Source organism: Saccostrea echinata, unplaced genomic scaffold (genome assembly GCF_033153115.1).
Source record: "Saccostrea echinata isolate AGI-Se365-2 ecotype Australia unplaced genomic scaffold, CSIRO_AGI_Sech_v1 ptg000025l, whole genome shotgun sequence".
NCBI lineage: Eukaryota > Metazoa > Mollusca > Bivalvia > Ostreida > Ostreidae > Saccostrea > Saccostrea echinata.
Window position 1 is genome coordinate 18,633,172 of NW_026889774.1, and position 21,899 is coordinate 18,655,070.

The 21,899-nt window shown below is 30.3% G+C and overlaps 2 protein-coding genes across 2 annotated transcripts in view; both read left to right on the forward strand.

The window, feature by feature from the left end:
• Positions 1-478: 478 nt before the first annotated feature.
• LOC133192922 (glutamate decarboxylase 1-like) lies at positions 479-11,749 on the forward strand. Its single transcript, XM_061328928.1, has 14 exons — positions 479-669; positions 2,788-3,018; positions 3,750-3,840; positions 4,376-4,485; positions 5,777-5,892; positions 7,523-7,602; positions 8,177-8,348; positions 8,448-8,512; positions 9,892-9,970; positions 10,299-10,448; positions 10,910-10,959; positions 11,084-11,138; positions 11,270-11,362; positions 11,531-11,749. The coding sequence occupies exons 1-14, from the start codon at positions 495-497 to the stop codon at positions 11,747-11,749; spliced, it is 1,686 nt and encodes a 561-aa protein (XP_061184912.1). The 5' UTR covers positions 479-494.
• A 1,400-nt stretch (positions 11,750-13,149) lies between these two features.
• The window catches only part of LOC133192923 (uncharacterized), a 28,023-nt gene continuing 19,273 nt past the window's right edge, over positions 13,150-21,899 (forward strand). Inside the window, exons 1-2 of the mRNA XM_061328929.1 lie at positions 13,150-13,228; positions 20,875-21,071. Coding sequence (XP_061184913.1) covers positions 13,150-13,228; positions 20,875-21,071 — 276 coding nt within the window. The remainder of the gene's footprint in view (positions 13,229-20,874; positions 21,072-21,899) is intronic.

Here is a 21,899-nt window from a genome sequence, read left to right on the forward strand (position 1 = left end):
CATTCATTGTGTAGTGACCTTGCCCTGTGTCCATAATTGTAACCTATCTTTGATAATTATAAGTTTAATAATTATGCACACCATGACAGAGTCATTCAACCATGAAGCTTAGGCTTGGAGTATCCCAAGTGATTTGGTAGCAGCAAAAACCCTTTGTTCGAGGTGTGAAACATACCGAAACATGCACTAATTCCCAGACGTGAATTATGAAGGACTGTCCCGAGATAGGGTGAAGGCGCCCATCCAAACATCCAGCCAAGCCGAAACTTTCGAAACACACCTTTAGCTACTTGACATTGGCCATAACTTTTGACTATCTCTTCATAAGCAATAATATTTTTTTTCTCGTCGATTCCTATTGCCTCTTAGAGTTTTGCATTTCAGAATAAAGTTTAGTTATTTATTTGAATTATTTTTAAGATATCATGCATGTAAATGGATAAATGTGCAATTGTTTACAGTGAAGACAGAACTTCTGACCTAGAAGAAGAAACATGATGAAGAAACAACAGAGTGGTATTTCATCGCGTAGAACGTCTAGCTCTGTAGAACTTGGAAATTCAAAAGTCGAGAGTAGAAATAAAGGCAAAGATGTGGCAGAGAACAAGGGGGTGAGATATCGCCCCAACAAGCAAGAGTGGCAGAAATATGAAGGTTTATTTTACAAAGGTATAGAATATACCCTAAATCATTGTAACGTAAAGAGACAAACCAAAGCAATATTTTTTTAAGTTAAGTTATTTTATTCCGAAACCTAGATCTATACCTGTACTGTTTTTGTGGGCCACACTAAATATTTGAAGGTAATTATATCTTATTGATATCGAGGCAGACACTACAAAACATACAACTCTGAACAAAATATACATGCACATGTTTTAAATGATTTTTTTATAACATTAGAACGAATGATTTTAAAACAACCCCTTGATCATTCTTCAGATAAAAATGTAATTTCCATATTTTCTAGAAAATGATTCTTCATTTCATTTATATAAAGCGAGTTTAATTGGAAGCATCATTATTCATGTCATTTAATACAACTTGATTTTTCAAATAATACACTGTAGAGAAAAACCTTTGGTAGAATACGTACAGAGAGCTGTCAAAAAGTGTTAAAGGTGCTTGGACACAGATTTGAAGTTAATATTTTCTCAAATTTTCTGTATGATATCACGACTTATATATTGCAATAGCATTTCACACGAAAATATAATTAAAAACTTATTTTATCTGGAAATTATTGGAACTACGAATTCCGGGACGTGTTTGATTAACACATCTTTGCACTTACCCTGGTACACAAATTTTAACTTTAACCTTAATATTTAAGAAAAGAGGCGATTCTGTTATGTATTAATGAAAAATAGTACATCTATAATCCAGAAAGATCAGAGTAGAAATGTTTGAAAGCAAAACCAGCTCACCAGTATTGTCAGTCCGTGCTCTGTGATGTGTACAGAGCTTAACAAATTGAACACACCCGTGAAACGTAAACTGTTTTTGTAAACAGGGCACGAGCTCTGTTATTGTTAATGTTTACGATTCACCGGGTGTGTTCAATTGTTAAACTCTGCACACACCACTGAGCACGGACTTAACAATACTGTGAGTGGGTTTTGCTTTCGAACATTTCTACTCTGAATTTTTTGGGTTATAGTTTTAATATTTTTCATTAATGCACAACAAAATTGCCACTTTTCTTAAGTATTAAGAATAAAATTAAAGTATGTGAAAGCGCAAGGATGTGTCAATCCAACGCGTCAAGAAATTCGAAGTTTTGATAACTTCGAGATGAAATAAGATTTTTATTACATTTTAGTATGAAATGCTATAGCAACATATAAGTCATGAAATTATACAGAAAATTTGAGAAAATATTAACTTCAAATCTGTGTCCAAGCACCTTTAAGAGTTTTATTTTAACGTTGTAATAAATTAAGATTTATTTGAGAATACTTACTCTCAACAGCTATCGTATAAAAATTCTTTACAGACCGACTGTATTAACCCCCCCCCCCCAAAAAAAAAAAAATAATGTCTATGAATTGCTGTTACAAAGAATGATAAAGTGAGAAAAAATAGAAATGCTGGTAAAGGAATGTAATGATGAGCATTTGGTTTCAACATCATATCATCATTGGTTATTTGAGGTCTATAAAAGACACATTTCTAGAAAGCGCTTACGAGCGATATAGAAATACCATGGGAAAACATATATATTAAAAGTATATGCACCAAAACTCATTTAATGATTTCAAATGTACTTGTAACCCCCAAATCAAAGGAAGTCTACTTTTAGCACTTTTATCTGAAAATGAATTTGTAAGATTTTGAATAAAACTTCAATTGCGATTAATAACATCCTTTCTGTTTAAGATTTCCTCAGTTTTAATTGTGCATCTGTAATAATTGCAAACAAACCGCTTTTTCTGATGCTTCGATAGGGAATATTCGAGCAAAGACATATATCCCCCCTAAAAGATTCAAATCCAGCTGAGAGAAAAAGAAACATATACATGTATAAATAACCTGTTCCAAAATGTACTTTTTAGGAAAGGGCGAACAAATAATCCTTACTGTGTAATCTCACATTGCGACTTGTTTACTTGTAAGGTCTTTTCTAGACTTCCTGTCGCACCTTTCCAAATGATAAGGTGCTGAGTCATGTATATTTTACGCTATTAATGCACAAGTGACTAAAATAACAAATTAATAAAAGAAAAAAAAGACCCACAATCATTCCAGATTAAACATTTCTAATAAATAATATTAACTTGTTTTTAGACTTGCAGACAGATAGTAAGCTACAAAGGGATTTCATGCTTGAAATGGCGAAACTTCTGAATACATACATGGCTGATCAATTCAGTGGGAAGGTAAAAGTGGTGGATTTTCACCACCCCCACCAGCTTCAGGAGACGATGAGTGATTGTCTCGCTGTGGATGCCGACCCCCAGGATTTACATCAGATTCTGAGTGATTGTAAGGAAACTCTGAAGTACTGTGTCAAATCAGGTAATTCCATAATGTTGAATACTTATGCCCTGTTCACATGAATGCGCATTAAATATTTAATTCGCATTAAGATTAATTCGAAATAAAATAATGCGAAGTAAATTAATTTTAAAATAGTGAGGTTATTATGACGTCATTTGCAAATCACGTCACCTTATGCAGAGCAGATTACATTTGACATTACCATTGTGTCTGTACACATGTTATGTGATAAACTTAATTTTTCATTGTTTTTTTTTTTTTCACTCAAAAATAGCATAAGTACAGTAACTGATATCTGACCACCGACATGTGGCAGGTGGCTTAATTTTGCTATTACGCATGCGTCAGAATTGAATTCGAATAAGCTTCGCTTAGCGTTCACACGGAGCTAATAAGCAGTAATTTTAGCGCAGTAAATTAATTCGAATTTAACTGATTCGCATTAAAATTCTCCGTGTGAACGCGTTTCAAATTGAATTTGCAGTAACTTACGTTTAATTAGAATTAATCTCTCCGTATGAAAAGGGCATTAGATAACGATTCCAAGGGGGGATATTCATCTATCTCCCATCCAATTCCGACCGAACCCCAAAGAAAGATGTACTGCAAACATCTTCAATTCGGTTAGGTTTGATTGTCGGGTATACTTATGATTTTTTAACCACAAGATTTTGAATTACTTATAGCTTAGAAAAATGTCCCTGTCTGATATGCATATATATCTTACTCAATATACACTGTCCATTCAGGTCATCCTCATTTTTTAAACCAGTTGTCTACGGGACTGGATGCAGTTGGCGTGGCTGGGGAGTGGTTGACGGCGACTGTCAACGCTAATATGTAAGTTATAACCCGAGTCAATGCTAATATTTAAGTTATAACCCGGGTCAATGCTAATATGTAAGTTATAACTCTGGTCATTACTAATATGTAAGTTATAAACTTTTCTTCAAGAAATATGAAATAAGAATTCTCTGTTTAAAAAAAATAGATACTGATCATTTCTAAGCCAAAACTGAAAGTAAATACTTGAGAGAAAGTCCAAGTTGCCGGTGAAATTTAAGATTTCTTTGGAAATAAAGAAAAAATCATCATGAGTATTATAAAATTATTATTATTAAATGTAATGTAAGCACTGCGCTGTAAACAAAATGAAGTTCATATATTTCACATTTAAGTTTTCAACCACTCAACCCCTAATGTATTGCATTACCTGGAAAAATTACTACATAATTTTCAAAGTTATTTTAGAAGGATTGAAAGAAAAATGATACAGATTTTTTAAAATGACCACATCGTATTTTCTGACTGCTATATCCACTTAGTCCCTTCCTGTAAAATATGAAATTGAAAGGTATCAGATGCTTTGTCATAGGTTTACATTTGAAGTTGGTCCAGTATTTGTACTGATGGAGGAGATCATACTACGTAGGATGCGATCCTATATAGGTTGGAAGGAGGGAGGGGATGGGATCTTCACCCCAGGTACGTCTGGCAACAGTAATATGTTAGTTCTGAGTCTGTTGAAGGGTTTTAAAACCTTTAAAATTTAAATTCTAACAGAATTCCATTTCTCCTGCAAAGAACAGATTTTACTTATTTCACTAGTTTAAATCAGGAGCATCTAACCACACCGTTGTCTTAAGTTATACTTTTTGGAAGCTTTCGTTAGTCGAGCGATACTCCTAAGATTAACATTTACTTGGAGGCAGTAAACTACCAAAGAACGTCTAAGACAGATAATTTATGTATATAGATCATTGAAAACTTTTGCTTTAAATGATAAATTGTACACTACTTCGGGGTTAAACATCGAATCTGTATTAAAAACTAGCTTGTTCAGATACGACAGAACAAAAATCGTAAATAAATAAATACATTAATCATCACAGTATATATAAGTAATGACTTAAACATATATCAAAAACTAAATAAATCCAACTCTTTTTCTATAGAACAAATCCAGCACACTAATAAAATATATATACATGTATAAGTATGAAAACATATGAAAATATTTAAGTCATATATTATAGAACTTGCTGGCTATAAAAACTATGAAGAACTATAAAACTATACATTATCTTCTGGGGGATAATGACTTTTAGCTTAATCAGACATTCAAGGTACTATTACATGTGCATAAATTTTGCCACCAATTCAAGATTAGAATAAAATATACCAGAGTTACATATGCATATATCATTTCAATGTATTTTAAGACAATTCAGATAAAGAACAGATTTTTTTATTATTCAAATGAAGGTGGCTTCGCGATGCAAGCCAGACTAACATATATGTACAAGGTGGCACATATCAGTATCGCAGTATTAGTCACACTGATTCCCCCTCCATGGCTTCATGGCATCTTCCCCAACCTACAAAATATTTTATGGAGATAAGTTAATAAGCATCATTAACTAAAAGTAAGATTATGAAACGTCTCTTGTACTCACAAATGAGCTACTCCAGTGTTTATAGATTTAAATTATCTTGTGAATTAGCAAATGACTCGTACTATATAGTACATTCAGATGATAAGAATCTCAGTTTTCTAGTACCCTAGCACCTTTAAAAAGATAAAGATTTTATTACTTTATCTTTGATAAAATATGGATCTATTTAAGGACAAAAAAAATATGCATGGGATCTAAATTTCTGAATCTGCCAACAGACAGTAAATTGCTTTAGAACTCAGATGTGTTTTGACTGTTAGTTCTGATGAAGTAAGTTTATATCTCAAAGCATAACGTAAGAGGTGAGTTTGACTTTGTAGGTGGCACGATTTCCAATCTATACGCAATGATGTTAGCGAGACACAGGAAATTTCCGGAAATGAAGGAAAATGGAATGTACATCGGACAAAAACTCGTCGTTTACACATCAGCACAGGTATTGTAAAGGTTCTGAGTTATGTCTGAACTTCCGAATGACTTAAATATAGTTAACTATAGTTTACAATAAACAAGTATTTACTATTCATGTAGTACATACTTTAACTATAATTTGACTTAACTTGAATCCCTACTCTAAAACCTTTTTGAGATTTCTAGCCTTAATATCTTTCAAATTCCTTATCACAGACACCTGCTTACTGCCAACTGTTCACTGCTTACTGCCAACTGCTACTGCTTATAGATGATATTGCCTATATATTGATATCTTCATATCTTTTATAGACATGCTTGAATAAATCCTATGAACATATTTGAAATTAAAATGATTTTTTTTATATTTATGCAGACATTTATGTGAATTTTCAAAAAACATAACTTATTTGGAAAAGCGAAGAGGGTTAAGTCTATAATTTTGGTAAAACTCGTGTTTATCATTATTCAAATCAACGGAAAACGGATATTTATATTAACCCCGTGATTGTTGTTTCACGGGAGGGGGGGGGTTGAAAATAAATATCCGTTTTACGTTGATTTGTATAATAATTTTCCCTTTTCCAAATAAGTTTTTTTTTTTTGAAAATTCACAAAAATGTCTGCTTACATGTAAATATTAAAAAAAAAATCATTCAAATATGTTCATAGAATTTATTCAAGCATGTGTATGAAAGATATGAAGATATCAATATATAGGCAATATCATCTATAAGAAGTAGCAGATGGCAGTAAGCAGTGAACAGTTGGCAGTAAGCAGTGAACAGTTGGCAGTAAGCAGCTGGCTGTCATATATGAAATTCCAAATGGGAAAATAAAACTACAAGAATAAAAATATTTTTGTTTATGTAGTAGTTGAAAATGGTTTGATGCAGAAAAGAGATAAAATAATGAGTAATTTTATAGAACATCATGTCTACATTATCCTGCTTATTGTTACATGGATGTCCTCCTAGATTTTAATGTGCATTTAATCATTTCTGGATCATGATATTCGTGTTTGAATGAAGTGAGATCAAAGAAATTTGGGCTCTTTTACGTTATCTATTGATCAAATTCCCCTTTTAACAAGATTATTACATGTAGCTCCAGTAATATCCCTCTTTTAGTGATATCAAGATTCCATTAACGCATGAAAATAACCAACATTATTCACAATACGATCATTTGGAGGTTTTCTATTCATAAGTAAACAAGCTATATACCTAACAGAATTAAAAAATATATTTTTTTTTTTTCTGGAATCAAACAATTTTCTTTTCATATATTAGAAAATGTAGCTATAATATTTAATTTATGCATCTCAACACAGTATTCTAACATAGAAGTAAAAAAAGCTGTAATGTTGGATGTAGACAGTGAATATTCTTTTTATTCCTTAGGACTTTCCTTGAAGAATGCATATTCAAATGTTACTCAACATTGTCCATACATGTAACATGTAGTCATTCACCAGGTCAAATAGGACCATTAGGGTGATAATAAGTTTATTTTAAATGTTACACTGTGCTTTAAGGAATTTGATTATTATAAATATGGTAATATTTTTGTTGTAATTTTAACCTTTTTTTGACAAAGTTCAGTGTATAGTCAATATAATTTAATATCTGTATTTCCATTGATTTACATTTTAGAGCCATTTCTCAATCAAGAAAGCAGCAATTTTGCTGGGCATTGGAATGAAAAATGTTTGCGCTATCCCTTGTGATGAGAGGTTTGTAAAATAATATATTTTTATCATTTCGACAGCTGGCTAATATCTGATCAAGAAAAGTACCATTTTTGATTGGCAAGCAAAAAATTATTGCTTTCCAGTTTCAAAGATATGATTAAAACATTGATTTGCATATCAGAAACCTTATTTCTCGATTCCAGAATAAAGATACGATAATGAAAACAATATCATTCAGTTTCATATACTGAATATCCAGTGCCATATAAAATTCGGTAAATAATCAGAAGAAATACAGAGGACTATTATATCATACGTTTATACATGTATACAAAGGAATAAACCACAGAAAAAAGTTACTTCTCACATTGTATTAATAGCTGTACACTTTCATTGTTAAAATAAGCCCATAAAATTGACTACCGAATGAACAAGTATCGGCCTTTTGAATTGCTGCTTCTGAAACTAACAAAAGTGATGTTTAATTAATGCATTGCTTATTGTAGCTTAAAATCAAGGAAAGAACAGAAAATCAGAGAAAGGAAAGAAACTCAAAAATATATGCGTTAATTCTAAATTTATGATGTCATGATTATAATGAATCGATATACTTTAGAGGCAAAATGAAACCGAGTGACCTTGAACGTGAAGTTAAAAAGACCATCGCTGAGAACGGCATTCCTCTAATGGTGAATGCAACCTGTGGCACAACTGTAATAGGGGCTTATGATCCTGTAGATAAAATAGCTGACATTTGTCACAAATACGGCATCTGGCTTCATGTTGACGTAAGGGTTTCTGGATAATTCAATATGCATATCTTACTACCCAAATTTTCAGCTTTTCATTTGAATTTTGATTCAGTACTTTTCTTCTTATCAATTTAGGGTGCATGGGGAGGTTCGGCGTTATTATCAAGGAAATACAAACACTTACTGCAAGGTGTTAACAGGTAAATAACAGAGTTAGCTATGAAGTATCTAATGAATTCTAATGTGTAAATACACAATATATAGAATTTTAAAGCTTTGTAGCGCATGTATACAGCTTGGTTAATGATGTCAGACAAAGTCAATTTGTCTGCATTATAATCAATGATACCTGAATAAAACAAATGGATTTAGAATTCTACTTCCAAAAATAAAAGTACTCTGGAATATATTAACAATTCAAACCACTCTAGCTCTCAGACGTACAAACATCGATACTGATATATGTACCGTCGCATTAAAATTCAAATATTGTAATTATGGTGGCATATTTCTGATCCATACATGCAAGATACATTATGCCAACATGCAAAATAATTATGTTGACATGCATGTTACCAAAAATAATTATGTTGAAATGCAAGTTACCAATCTCTTTAGAGAATCTTTTAATGTTGGTAAACTTATTTACTAACGCCATTATATGACATCATACAAGCAAGATGCAAGAGAATTAGGTTGACATGCGACTTATTTATGTTAACATTCAAGATAATCATGTAGACATGCAACTTATTTTCTTTCATGTTGACATAAATATCTTACATGTTAAAATAAAACTCGCATGTTGACATAAATAAGTTCCATGTTGACATAAATAAGTTGCATGTAAGCATAATTATGTTGCATGTTAGCATACATTAGTCGCATGTTAACATAATTCTGTTTCATCTTGCATGTATGTTGTCGTATACCGGCGTTAGTGAGTATGTTTACCAAAATTAGAATTAAATTCTCTAAACAGATCGGTAACTTGCATGTCAGCATAATTGTCTTGCATGTTGACATACTTTTCTCGCATGTTAACATAATTTATCTTGCATGTAGGGGACAGAAATATGCCATCATACTAAAGAGATTGGTAACTTGCATGCCAACATAATTATTTTGCATGTTGACATAAATAAGTCGCATGTCTACATAATTATGTTGCATGTTAACATAATTTAACTTGCATGTAGGGGCAGAAATACGCCAACATTAAAATTAGATTCTCAAAAAAGATTGATAACTTGCATGTCAACATAATTATTTTGCATGTTGACATAATTATCTTGCATGCTGACATACTTTTCTTGCATTTCAACATAATTTATCTTGCATGTAGGGGGCAGAAATATGCCACCATAATAAACGCATCAAATTGTTGTGTTTTACTTATGAAAAAAGGATGACCTGCATTTAAAAATGTATCATATAATTGACCATACTTTTTTCAATATCAGTTATCTATGTAATGTTGATACCATTTTAAAACAACAACAAAATATTCATTAATATTATTGACAAATCATCATAAGCTGTCAATTCCATAGTTAAAGATTACTACTTTTTGTTCTAGATGTGATTCGATGACCTGGAATCCTCATAAAATGATGGGAGTACCTTTGCAATGTTCAGCCATCTTGGTCCGCAATTCGGTAATCAATTACAAAATGTTTTTCTGTTTTATCTGTATTAATATTTTTTCTCTAAAGAAAAACAGTGACTCAGAAATTTGAAAATAAATCCAATAAACATTTTTTTTTCTTTTTGAACAACATTTAGAAATTCAAGTTCGACGTGTACAAAGTACTGTTCTTATATTTTATTGAACGTTTGTAATGGTTACAACATGTAGCTAAAGTCAAATAATGTACAGGGTTGGTCTTATATGTATTTTATTGCAATAAGGATAACTTAAAGTTTATTTTTAACGAATACTTTTTTAAATGTCAACATAAATCATGCCTATTTGCTTTGTTTTAGGGCGAACTACAAAGAGCTAATGAGTTGTGCGCAGACTATCTTTATCAATCAGACAAGTTCTATGACGTCACCTACGACACTGGTGACAAGGCCATTCAGTGTGGACGACATAATGATGTCTTTAAGTTATGGCTGATGTGGAGGTCGAAGGTAAGTACTAGAAAACAGAATATAAATTAACGGTAATATAACTATGCCTTGACCTTTTTATGATTGACATAATCGGGGCATATTTTTCGTCATTATAATTCAAGAACATTTATCAATTTGGCAGTATTCTGTATAATATTACTTTCAAACAAAACTCTAGTATTACTAGTCCTAGTATTTAATGTATGTAAACTTATGATGCTAGATGCACGCGTACGATACATCATAATAAGAACAACCAACAAGGTCTACGTGTGACCCTGGTTTTGGATCTCAGATTAAAGTGATTGAAAATTGCCTTCTTTATATTTGAGTCTAGACAAAATTCCTACATGTGAATGTCATGATATAATGTTGTGTCATTTGTTCTGCTCTTAGAAATAGTTTTGAATTAATATGAATAGGAGACATCCGTTTTGGTTTACTAAAACAACTTTTTAAGTTTGAATTTATAATTACAGGGAGACAGTGGTTTTGAAGATGTCATTAACAAGAACTTTCAATTATCTCGGTTTGTTATGAATTATGCTTTTAGTTAAAATTTATAATTTTGTCAAATTTGTCAACTGTTATAGCTTAAGATTTATTGTTATTAATCAATGTCTCCTTTGACTTTTCTATTGTAATTTTTAAAGGTGTCTTGAGCAAAAAGTGAAAGAAAGGGCACATTTTACAACTGTTACAGATGAGGTGAGGATAATACAGAAAAACAAAAAAAAAAGAGAGAAAAACAAAGAGAATACGAAAGATCATAAAGAACCCCTTATTTTCTATGTAAATACCTATATGAACAATATATTAACAATCACACAACTTTCCAGATTGAGGGTCCCTGTGTTTGTTTCTGGTATGAGCCGCCTCAACTCTTTACACCAAATCTTACCTCGACAGAACAAAGAAATCTTCTTAGCAAGGTTTGGTTAATCTAAAATTATGTGTACATGTAAACTAATATTTTAAAATTTTAAATTAGTTCTTGAGCCTGTATCTAAATAACAGTGGAATTTTTCTTCAAACTATGTAAACAGTGAAGTTAATTGACCACTTAAAATCATTACATAATGCGTTATTATATTCATAAGGTGGCTCCTAAACTCAAGGAATCGATGACTTTAAAGGGAAGCATGATGTTAGCTTACCAACCTCTTGGTGAACTGCCAAATTTCTTCAGAATAGCAATATCGAATCCAAAGCTAACAGAAGCAACATTAGACTGGATATTAAATGAAATCGAACGATTGGCGAATGATATATTGTGGCCAGAGGAAAAAAGTTTCGGTTGTGATGAAGTGTCCCGCTAAAATAAGATTCCAAATATATGTGTTTTTTTGTTAGAAAGTAACAATGCATATTATATCATTCTTTAAATTGTGAAACTTTTTTTTACTTGTTTCCATATTGTACAAATTATAGTGTATTGTTTCTCTTTATTTTTTGAAATATGATTGTACATATTGTGAAATAGGGAAGGAAAATGCTTCTGTTTCTAGATTGAAAAAAAAATTTACGAAGCCTTTTAAAATAGAATGCTTATATATAATACAATTTCTGTATTTTCCTATAAAAATATTGATTATTCTTTCTAACATTTTAAATTCTCTTTTATGTTAAGGAAGGGACATTAAGAGAAATTTTGATATAAAGAACAAGAGAGGGATTTAAATGATCTTCGTATACAAATAAATCTGATGCTAAAATAATCACATCTGACAACACCAAATTTTTCATTTTTCATATAAGTCGTATATGCAATGAAAAAAAAATATGAATATTCATTGTAAACCAATGTGTTTTTTTAGATATTAAATTGCATAAATTATAAATTTCTTGACCCACTGATAAAAAGTATCTATCTCTTATTTAGAAAATATATTACATGTCAGAATCATAATCAAATTAATAAGCTTTGCACTAATCTATCTGTACAACTTAATCATGATATACTAGTATTTATAAAATATTTTCTCAAGATGCTTGAAAAATAAAAAAGAAAGATATTTCTATTAAATTTGAAATTGAAGGCTCAATTGACTGTTAATGCAGCCACCTTTTTATTGATAACTTTTTTTCTGATATTCTTTTAGATTAGATTCAGTGTGATTCTTTTAATATGTTCATATAAAAAGTGATGGTAGAATACAATTTTTTTTTAAACTTAAATCTGTTTTCTTTATGTTTGGATTAAGACAACCAATGATGAATCCTGATCCTTGTCATTAATTGATGTCTAATGAAATTTGACTTCTGGAAGTAAGCATATTTACAAATGTCCTATTTTCAGTTGTGTCTATCTAGATTCTATTTTCTATCGCTTTCACACTAAACCGTGTTAAGTTTATCTAGCATTTCAGCAATTAAAAGTTTTGCATAATGTAAAATGTAATCAATGCTTGCATTCAACATGTAGTCTGTAGATTGGAATTTTATGATTGTGTATCTATCCAGTGTAGCAGGTTCATGTACTTGATCAAAAGTAAGGTCAAATTGAATTAAAAATAACCTAGCAATTGAATTACATGTACCAGTATAAGAACTGGCAATCATGAATAAAGCTTTCTGTTAAGAGTCTTTCAAGATATTGATATTCAGGATAACTGTCTTTAAAATGTACGTTGTACTAATTAACAAAGGTTTAAATATCCCGGCATTGGGATCGTTTCGTCACTTTAAACCGACGACGGGGTATTCCTGACGGATAACAATGTATCCGATAGTATATTGTCTTTTTTGTGTCTGCATAGTTTCTGCTATATCATTAGAAAATGGTTACGTGTATGAAGGTAAGAATGTTTCATGAATTTTTGCAGATCTGTTAAAAGAATATATATATATATATATATATATATATATATATATATATATATATATATATATATATATATATATATATATATATATATATATAAGGGATGGCTATAGAATGCAGAATTGCTAATCGGTTAACCGTAAGATGTTGCAACCGTTTAATTAGTTGTTATTCGTATCAAAAAATAACCCATTTTCTTGACATATTTTTTTCAAGTTTTATTCTTATACCCAAGAAGACTTAAAAGGGAGTAGGTAGAATCATTCTGTTTATGCTTGATCAGAGATACTTTATATTTTATTTCAATTTTTAATACACAAGAAAAAAAATTAAAGAAAACTATGAAACGTGTCTTAGAAACCAGAGACATTGATGATTTTTTCACAGTAAATGTCACACAAGTTTATTCTGAATTGTCACCATAATTAAAACTAAGTCACTGTCTGAACTATCTCGTAATTTATCATTTTAATTTCATGATTTAAAATGTAATCTATGCTTGCAAAGTTTTGCATAATTTAATATGTAATCAGTGCATTCATTATCACAAATATACGCATTTTATGTCCAAGCTAATTTATAACTGATTTAAAACGGCAAATTCAATGTACGCTTGCATTGTATGTCGGTGACTGCAACAATTTTATGTCCAAAACACTTGAAATAGTATTATCGAAATTTTCTACGCAATATTACTAACACTTTCCTACGATGACCTGTAGTTTTTAAACTGAATATCTTGATTTGAAACCAGATGAGCGAAAGGTCACAACACTCACAGGTACTCCGATCAGAATCTACATCATTTTCTGTAAAAGTTAAGCAAAACTTATTATTTCGATATCAATAATTTATTCTTTTAAGAATTTTTATTAGGAAAGTCTTCAGTTTTTTCTATCGTCGGAAAGTTATTATTTCAAAAGTGTCGGATATGACAACTATAAAATGTCGGAAATATAAAGTAGAATATTTAACGACGACGGACCTAATTCATTTCTGCAATAGATTTTTTATTCAAATTCTAATATGAGGCAAAGTGACTTTTGGTGAGTTAAAATCAATAAAAAAAAACATATGGTCATCGATATAGATTTTTAATGGGGAGGGTTTCAAAAGTTGGCGATGGAAATCGATAATTACTAGAGGAAATAATGGGAAATTACTAGTGTAGGGTATGATTGATCATTGAAAAAAATTCTGCAATAGAATTTTTATTCATATTAAAGTACAATGTTAACTAGACAATTTACCAGCAATTTATGCAAAAAAAAAAAAATGAATCAGAGAGTGAATGTTTAATAAAAATCCGCAATGTTTATATGTATAAATATACTGTTATATGAATGTTAAAGAGCGGAAATAATAATAATTTAAAAAAAAAATTATGCCAAAAAATAAATGGGTCATCGGTTTAGATTTTTCAGAAGGGCATGTCAAAGGCAGGTGTAGGGCACATTTTGGGGGAAATTTTCAATGAAAATACCTTGGCCAAATAAATCATTTATTTATAAAATTAACAATGAAAATAAATCGAAATATTTACAATATTTTTGAATTGAGGGGAAACGTTTGAATATCTATAAAAGAATTAAAAATGCATATTTTTTATCTTTTGCAATACATAATTAAGTCAATTTTATTCAAGGCATATGCGCGGTTTTCTGCGCAGTGGCTCGAAATTTCGAATTAGGTCCATCGTCCTTATACAAAAATTCTAAAAGTGAAATACAACACAAAGGATAGACGTGGTAAGATACGCCTCTCAATTCACAGTACTCAACAGTGATTAAATTAACATCATTAATGAATTACATGACGGACTGGGTAGAAACAGGATATTGAAACACTTATTAACACTTCGCAAACTGACTAAATACCCAGCCACCGCAATCTTTATTTAAAACGCTTACTCTGCGGATTTTTTTATATATAAAAATTGATTTTGAAAAAAATTTAGAATTGTGCTCAACTTTATAATAGTTTAATTACATGTGTATTTTCGACTTAAAGATTGCAGATTTCCTAACGATTCCCATCGTTCCGAGCGAGTAATCGGTTAAGCGGTTACAAATTGCTTCTCTCTCGATCGATCGATCGATAGAAAGATAGATACTAATTATTCTCTTTAACATTTTATATTCTCTTTTATGTTTAGGAAGGAATAATAAGGTCTGACGAAACGTTCCTCAAAAATATGTAATTTTTCACAAGAATTTGATATTAAAGTTCTAATTCCTTAAGAAACTTCCTCACAAAAAAAATTGAGGTACATTATGCAAGATTCCAGAGGATGGTGTTTCCTATATAATCCTACAGAATATTACTTGAATTGTTCATATCACGATTTTTGGTTGGTGTATTTTTCCAGACATTTAAAAAAACGGTTTAGAAATTTATAATTATAAAATAATTTGATATATTACAAAGAGATTTGAGGAACGTGTCGTCAGACCTCAAGAAAATTAAGTTTGATATATAGAACAAGAGAGGGTCTTTGTACACAAATAAATCTGATGCTATAATAACCAGATGAACACCTTGTACAATGTATATACTCGTAATTAGGGAAATTATAATATATTGTACATTGTATATATAAATGTTTTTATCATAATTGCAATACTCATATTTGATATGTTAAATGTAATGAAGATAAATTTGTACTTGTCCATAGATTTGATTCTGATTATAACTTGTATACCTAGCAAATAAAATAATTTAACAAATACATTTTAGAACCATTTAAATAAATTTTAGGAGAGAGAGAGAGGGGGGTGCTTCAATAAGATCCTTCATGTATCTCTTCAAATGTGATATTTGAGTTTGCGTCATATTTTTTGTTGTTGAAAATAACACTTACTCTAAGACTACTTACTACACATTTTTAAAACTTTAAATGTTTCATTCAAAGAAGTCAAATACACACTAAAATCGTTGAATAATTTTATCAAAGAAATAATAACATTGATGGTGAATGTAACATTTAAGTTTTTGACAAATTCTCCAAACAAATCTCTCAGCCATGCTTTAAGCAATGATTAAATGTCCGACTCTGAGACAATATAGTTTCACTTTCACACATTTTAAGATTTTTTTCAATTATATACATACATTTCTCCAAGCTTTCCTAAACAATAAAGTCAAACGTGTGTACCGAATTCAATAGAGTTTATGTTTACATTGGAAAATGAAATTCTTACATAAAAGTTCAATGAAAACCTTCAAACCTTCAAACTGAGCAAATACATTGTACATTGTCATATCTTGGCCTAGATTAGTGTAAGATTTTTTTCATAATGACGAGAAGGGGCTGACTTTTAAAGTAGTTTCTCATATCTAGATTGAGACTTTTCTTGAGTAAATGTTTTAATATTTCATAAGTAAATAATAAATGACAATAGACGGTTAAAATGTATGTAATTACTGTTAATTCCGACTGTAAGTTTGTGTATTTAGATGGTTGAATATCGATTGATGGACGACAGACAGAATGTGATTCTAATTGATCAAGAGCAGAAATTATTTGTGATGTTTAACTTTTACAATTCATAATTGTGAATATGTATTGTACTATGATCAATTTTATTCGGGTCATCATTTGTGCTTAATTAATTTTTTTGAAAGGGGACATAGTTTGCATGGTGAACTGAATGACTAGAAGCATATTAATGATAAAATGTAGTGTACATGTAACTATCATAATATGATATTCATCCTTTTGGAAATTTATAGTACATCTGTAATAAACGAAAGATGTACTTAAGGGATTTTTCATTTTCAAATCTAATTTATAAAAAAGAAAATATTTACATCAAGGATGATTTATTTTACAGATAATTAAATAGTTACAATATCACACGATATTATTCTTTCACTTAGATGAACAAATATCAGGGTTGGCCTTGATAAATTCTTAAGAATTTCTAATAGAGTGAGAAATAGAGTAATATTTTTTAAAGCTCTTTATATCTAACTTTTGTGATTTTCGCTTCATCATGAGAAATAAAAGTTATAAACGTTTATTGCCAAATTCGAGTACAGCCTTTCAATTTCTGAAGAGAAAAATATTGATTACATTTGTAATTGCATTTCATTATTTTTTGTCAAATTATTCAATTTTGAAAGCATATGCTCAATGTGTACTTAGTACGTAAGAAGACCATTTACATAAGTAAATTTCTGTGTCCTTAAAGGTCATTTCATTAAAATTACTAACCTTTCAGCATTGTATATACATTTTTAAGAGTTCTCTCTTAACGCCCGGGCTACTTTCATCTCATGCTTATATGCAGAATTTCGAAGCCCCCATTAACGTTTTCTAGGTTGCAATGATTCCCTCGGGTTTACACTTCACAGAATTAAGTACAAATTGTTTTAGATAAATCATACGTTTTTCCCTTGCCAAAAAATGTTATACCATATACAGAACTTCTCATCAATTTCCCTGTAATGTAAACCGGATAACCGGTATTTTGACGATGAAATTTTTTTTTAAATACTGGTTTTTGAATGGCAATATTTTCAACATTTTCAAAATTTGAATGAATATGTGATTATGCTTTAATAAAAACATAAATGTTAACTTTTATAATGCACGATCATGATTTATTTCACTGAAGGCCCACCAAAATATACGTTTTATAACGTATTTTGTAAGTGATTTTAGTGGTCATGGATATATTTAAACAATTTTTACTTTTAAATTTATTGTGGAATGGTTTTTGGAACGTTGCAATATCAATTCGCAGAATTTTCAATACCCCAAATTAACACTTTGTAATTGCTTGCTATACAATGTACATCTAACTAAAAAAAAAGGTCAGACATAAACGTAGACATAGGCAAATTCTATGATGTTCATACATCTGATTTCACATAAAACATATCACTTGCAAAGTGTGTGTGTGTGGGTGTGTGTGTGTGTGTGTGTGAGGGTGTGTGAAATACATAAATAGAAATCCTTTTGTATATTCTAAACAATCATTTATTGAACACTTGAAATACACATGTGTGATAGAAATTAAATAAATTAAGAACCATTTTCTGTAATATGACCTTACCTTTTACTTGGGAGCTATGGTTCGCAGAGTCACAGAATTTCTTCAAACTTCTTATGATAAAAACATTTTATACTATAAAATGTATAACAGGCAAAAAGTGGTTGCTATGTGACATGACTAAAAATGGCCCTTAAGTCGGAAAAAATAGCATTTTCTGACACGTCCAATAACTAACCTTCATTACAATTGCAGAGTTACATACTTGTACCTGGTGTAATTTTGGAATGAAAAATATTGGGAAAATGACCCTAACTAATTTTACCATGGGAAAAAAGAATTGAAAAGCAACAGCGTTTTATACAGATACACGGACTATATAAAATGTTAAAAGTATTAAATATTTTTTTCAACAAAGTTCATCAATACAATATAATCAACTCTTAGGCGAATAAGACAATACATTTTTTATTAGAAGGTACCTATTCCATAAAGTACATGTAATACATGATTAGTTTAAACCACTGCTGTACTGTCTCCATGATTAATATAATGTGGCAATTACTTCCGAACATTCTTTATGCTATCTGTGTCAAACTTCATCTGTATTTGACAGAATTTATTCTCAATGTCTTTTAATAAGATGGCAGTATTTATCAAGACTAAGTCACAAATTGTGTTTAACAATGTTGTTACCATGGCAACAATGATTAATTTTGGAATAATATTGCTGCGATCTATTTAAGTAAGGTCAAATACTAGTATTATTATTTTTCTCTGTTTTTTGAGTTTGGTCATACGTGTATAAATTCTTACGTAAACATTTGTGAATACTGAGCATTTTTGTGCATATTCATCAGGGATGGGGTAATTGAAAAAAGTAATTGTAATTGACTGTAATTAATTACATTTTTTGAAGTAATTGGAAGTAATTTGTAATTGAACATTTTTTCAATTACTTGTAATTGTAATTTAATTAATTACACTGAAAAAAATACCATGTAATTTCAATTACTTTTTCAATTACATTCAATTACTTTATATAATACACATTCATGATATATTCATGATATATCGTCACCACTATCTCCCCATTTTACTGGTTTTTATTTTATTGTTAAACATATCCTCAATCCTTCAATCTTAGGTTAATGCTTACAAAAAAATAATTAAATGATTGGCTTGATAATAATAAATTAGTTTCTTTCTAATCATTATGTACATTTTGAATTTTTTATCTATGTTTATAAATATGAATTTTGAACCACCCTTCTTAGGTCTATTCAGCTATGAAACACACATTTATTATATTTCAATCTTCGTTGTTTGATCAATAATAAAGAAAAAGAAGGTGTGTGTCATTAATTAAGTTCTCTCTTACTGGGAAGAGATAATTGTCCTTCAGATCACAGCTTTAAATTGCAATCAAAACAAATCAACTCCTCTAAAGAGATATTCATTCCATGATTTAGAAGACAAAGCCAATGGAGATAATTATTTCAATTTAAAATGCTCCGCTAGCTTTAGAAAAGAAAAACTTTCAATTTGATAATTATTTAAACATCTAAACAGATTTTTATGAATGAATTTTCTATCTGTATAATTCTGATTTATGAAGTAAAATTGTACAACATAAATAGCAATTTTGGATGTTCAGGTTACCTTCAAAGGAAATATTTAATTTGAGGGGTTACAGTTGCGACTCATTTCACTCTATTAAAATACTCACTTTTAATCAAATATCATAAGCTATGCAATTTGTGTAGATGTAAGTTTTGTGTGGTGGAAACTGCATCAAACTGATCTCGGATAGTTCTTTAAGAGTTTCTTTAATGTTTTGTAAATAAATGTTATAAATTAAACCAGAATGATACACAATGCCTATAGCATATTATTTCTTGTATTGTTTGTGCAGAGGGTGAGCTTATATACAAATAAATGATGTTCTGTATATTCATTGACAAGGATTATGAAAATTTTCCAAAAAATTAAAAATGTAATTTGTAATTTAATTAATTACTTTTGCAAAGTAATTGTAATTTAATTAATTACATGTCTTAAAAAGCCTGTAATTTAATTGTAATTTAATTGAAGAAAAAGTTAAAGTAATTGTAATTTAATTAATTACTTTATAAAGTAATTGACCCCATCCCTGATATACATGTAGAATACATGCAAAATTTAGCCTTGGTCACCATGGTTATCATATATTTAGGCTTTAGAGATATTTTCTAACTAGTTCCTTTTCATCAGAAGTGGCAATAAGGCTTAATGTGTAAGTGGTCAACATGATTTTCTAGCATATTTTACTCAAGGCTTTATATAGATTCGAAGTAGCTGATTATCTCAATTATTCAATATTTTCTGTCTGGTACCATAGCAACCAAGATACTTAGGAACGAAATTTTGTTTGGTACCGGTATTTGATTTTGATGTCAAGCCATAATAATGAACAAAGTTTCTTCAAAACTGGTAATCATGCTTGCCAAAAAAAAGTAGTTACAGAGAATTACTCTTAATGATTCTCAGTAATATGGTCCAGCAGCACTTAATACAATTTTGCTAAAAAACCAATCAAAATACATGTATATTTATCAAGAAATATACCAATTTTCATTTTCAGAACAAGTAGAAATCTATGATATCAGACGATTTCGACGAGACATGGATCAGTTTCCAGTCGAAAAAGAAGTCCGTTTTACTTTCAAACACCAAAAACACCATTTACGGTTAAAAAGGAACTTGAACGTAGATATAAAAAGACCTGTGTATGTCTTGAGAAATGGCAAAGTAGAACAGCAGACGGTTCCAAACAGAAAGGTACTCTGTAAGGAGTATATAGCTACATAGGGATCGTTAGATTTGTGAATCTCTCTCTCTCTCTCTCTCTCTCTCTCTCTCTCTCTCTCTCTGTGGGCGTACAGGAATACACCTAGCTCCTGTGTGGCATTTGATTTATCGATTTGATCTGGAAAGGACTTTTACGTCTGATCATAAGTTTCAAAAATGCATTGCATATTTTGATATCAAAAAGAATAGAGACTAAAAGTGTGTACCTTTCAAGAAGTTTCAAAGAAAGGAATATACATTTTATCATTGTTCATCTTTAAAAAGTGATGTATAATAATGTATATTGTAGTGCTTAAAGAAAGTAAAGTTCAATCAATGTTTCATATTTTTATTCTATCTAACACTTTACGACAGCCATTTCCTTACCTCATGCACTTCTCGTGTCTGGCGGCATAGTGTCTACACAGAGCGTCTTCATTCAACCTGTTGGCTGCTGTTGTTCCCGTTTCACTCCAAGACCGCCAGCCAACCAGGGATCGACATTAACGGTTGTCCGATTGCCCGGGACAAGTTAATTCTCAGTTCGGGCAAGTAAAATTGTCGACATCCTTGCCCGATCGGGCAAGTGAATTTTTCTCATACAAATGTACATATTTATAAATTTATAAATAAAACAATAAAATGAACACTTGATTTCCGCCACGCACCTGACTGACAATGTTTTGTATTCGAAATTCCTTGGTAGCGTTTCTGGATTATACCGTTCATTTAAAAATCGAGTTTGTTGTTTTCCGGCTTTCGTAGGAAATACACTCTACGTCTAACAAAATTTTGTTAACTTCTTATTAGGAAATTAGT

Excerpts from the sequence above, each read along its gene's own strand:
- LOC133192922 (XM_061328928.1), top strand. The coding sequence starts at position 495 with ATGATGAAGAAACAACAGAGTGGTATTTCATCGCGTAGAACGTCTAGC. Across the intron at positions 670-2,787 it reads TGAAGGTTTATTTTACAAAG|ACTTGCAGACAGATAGTAAG; the intron begins GTATAGAATATA and ends ACTTGTTTTTAG. Across the intron at positions 9,971-10,298 it reads CCATCTTGGTCCGCAATTCG|GGCGAACTACAAAGAGCTAA; the intron begins GTAATCAATTAC and ends GCTTTGTTTTAG.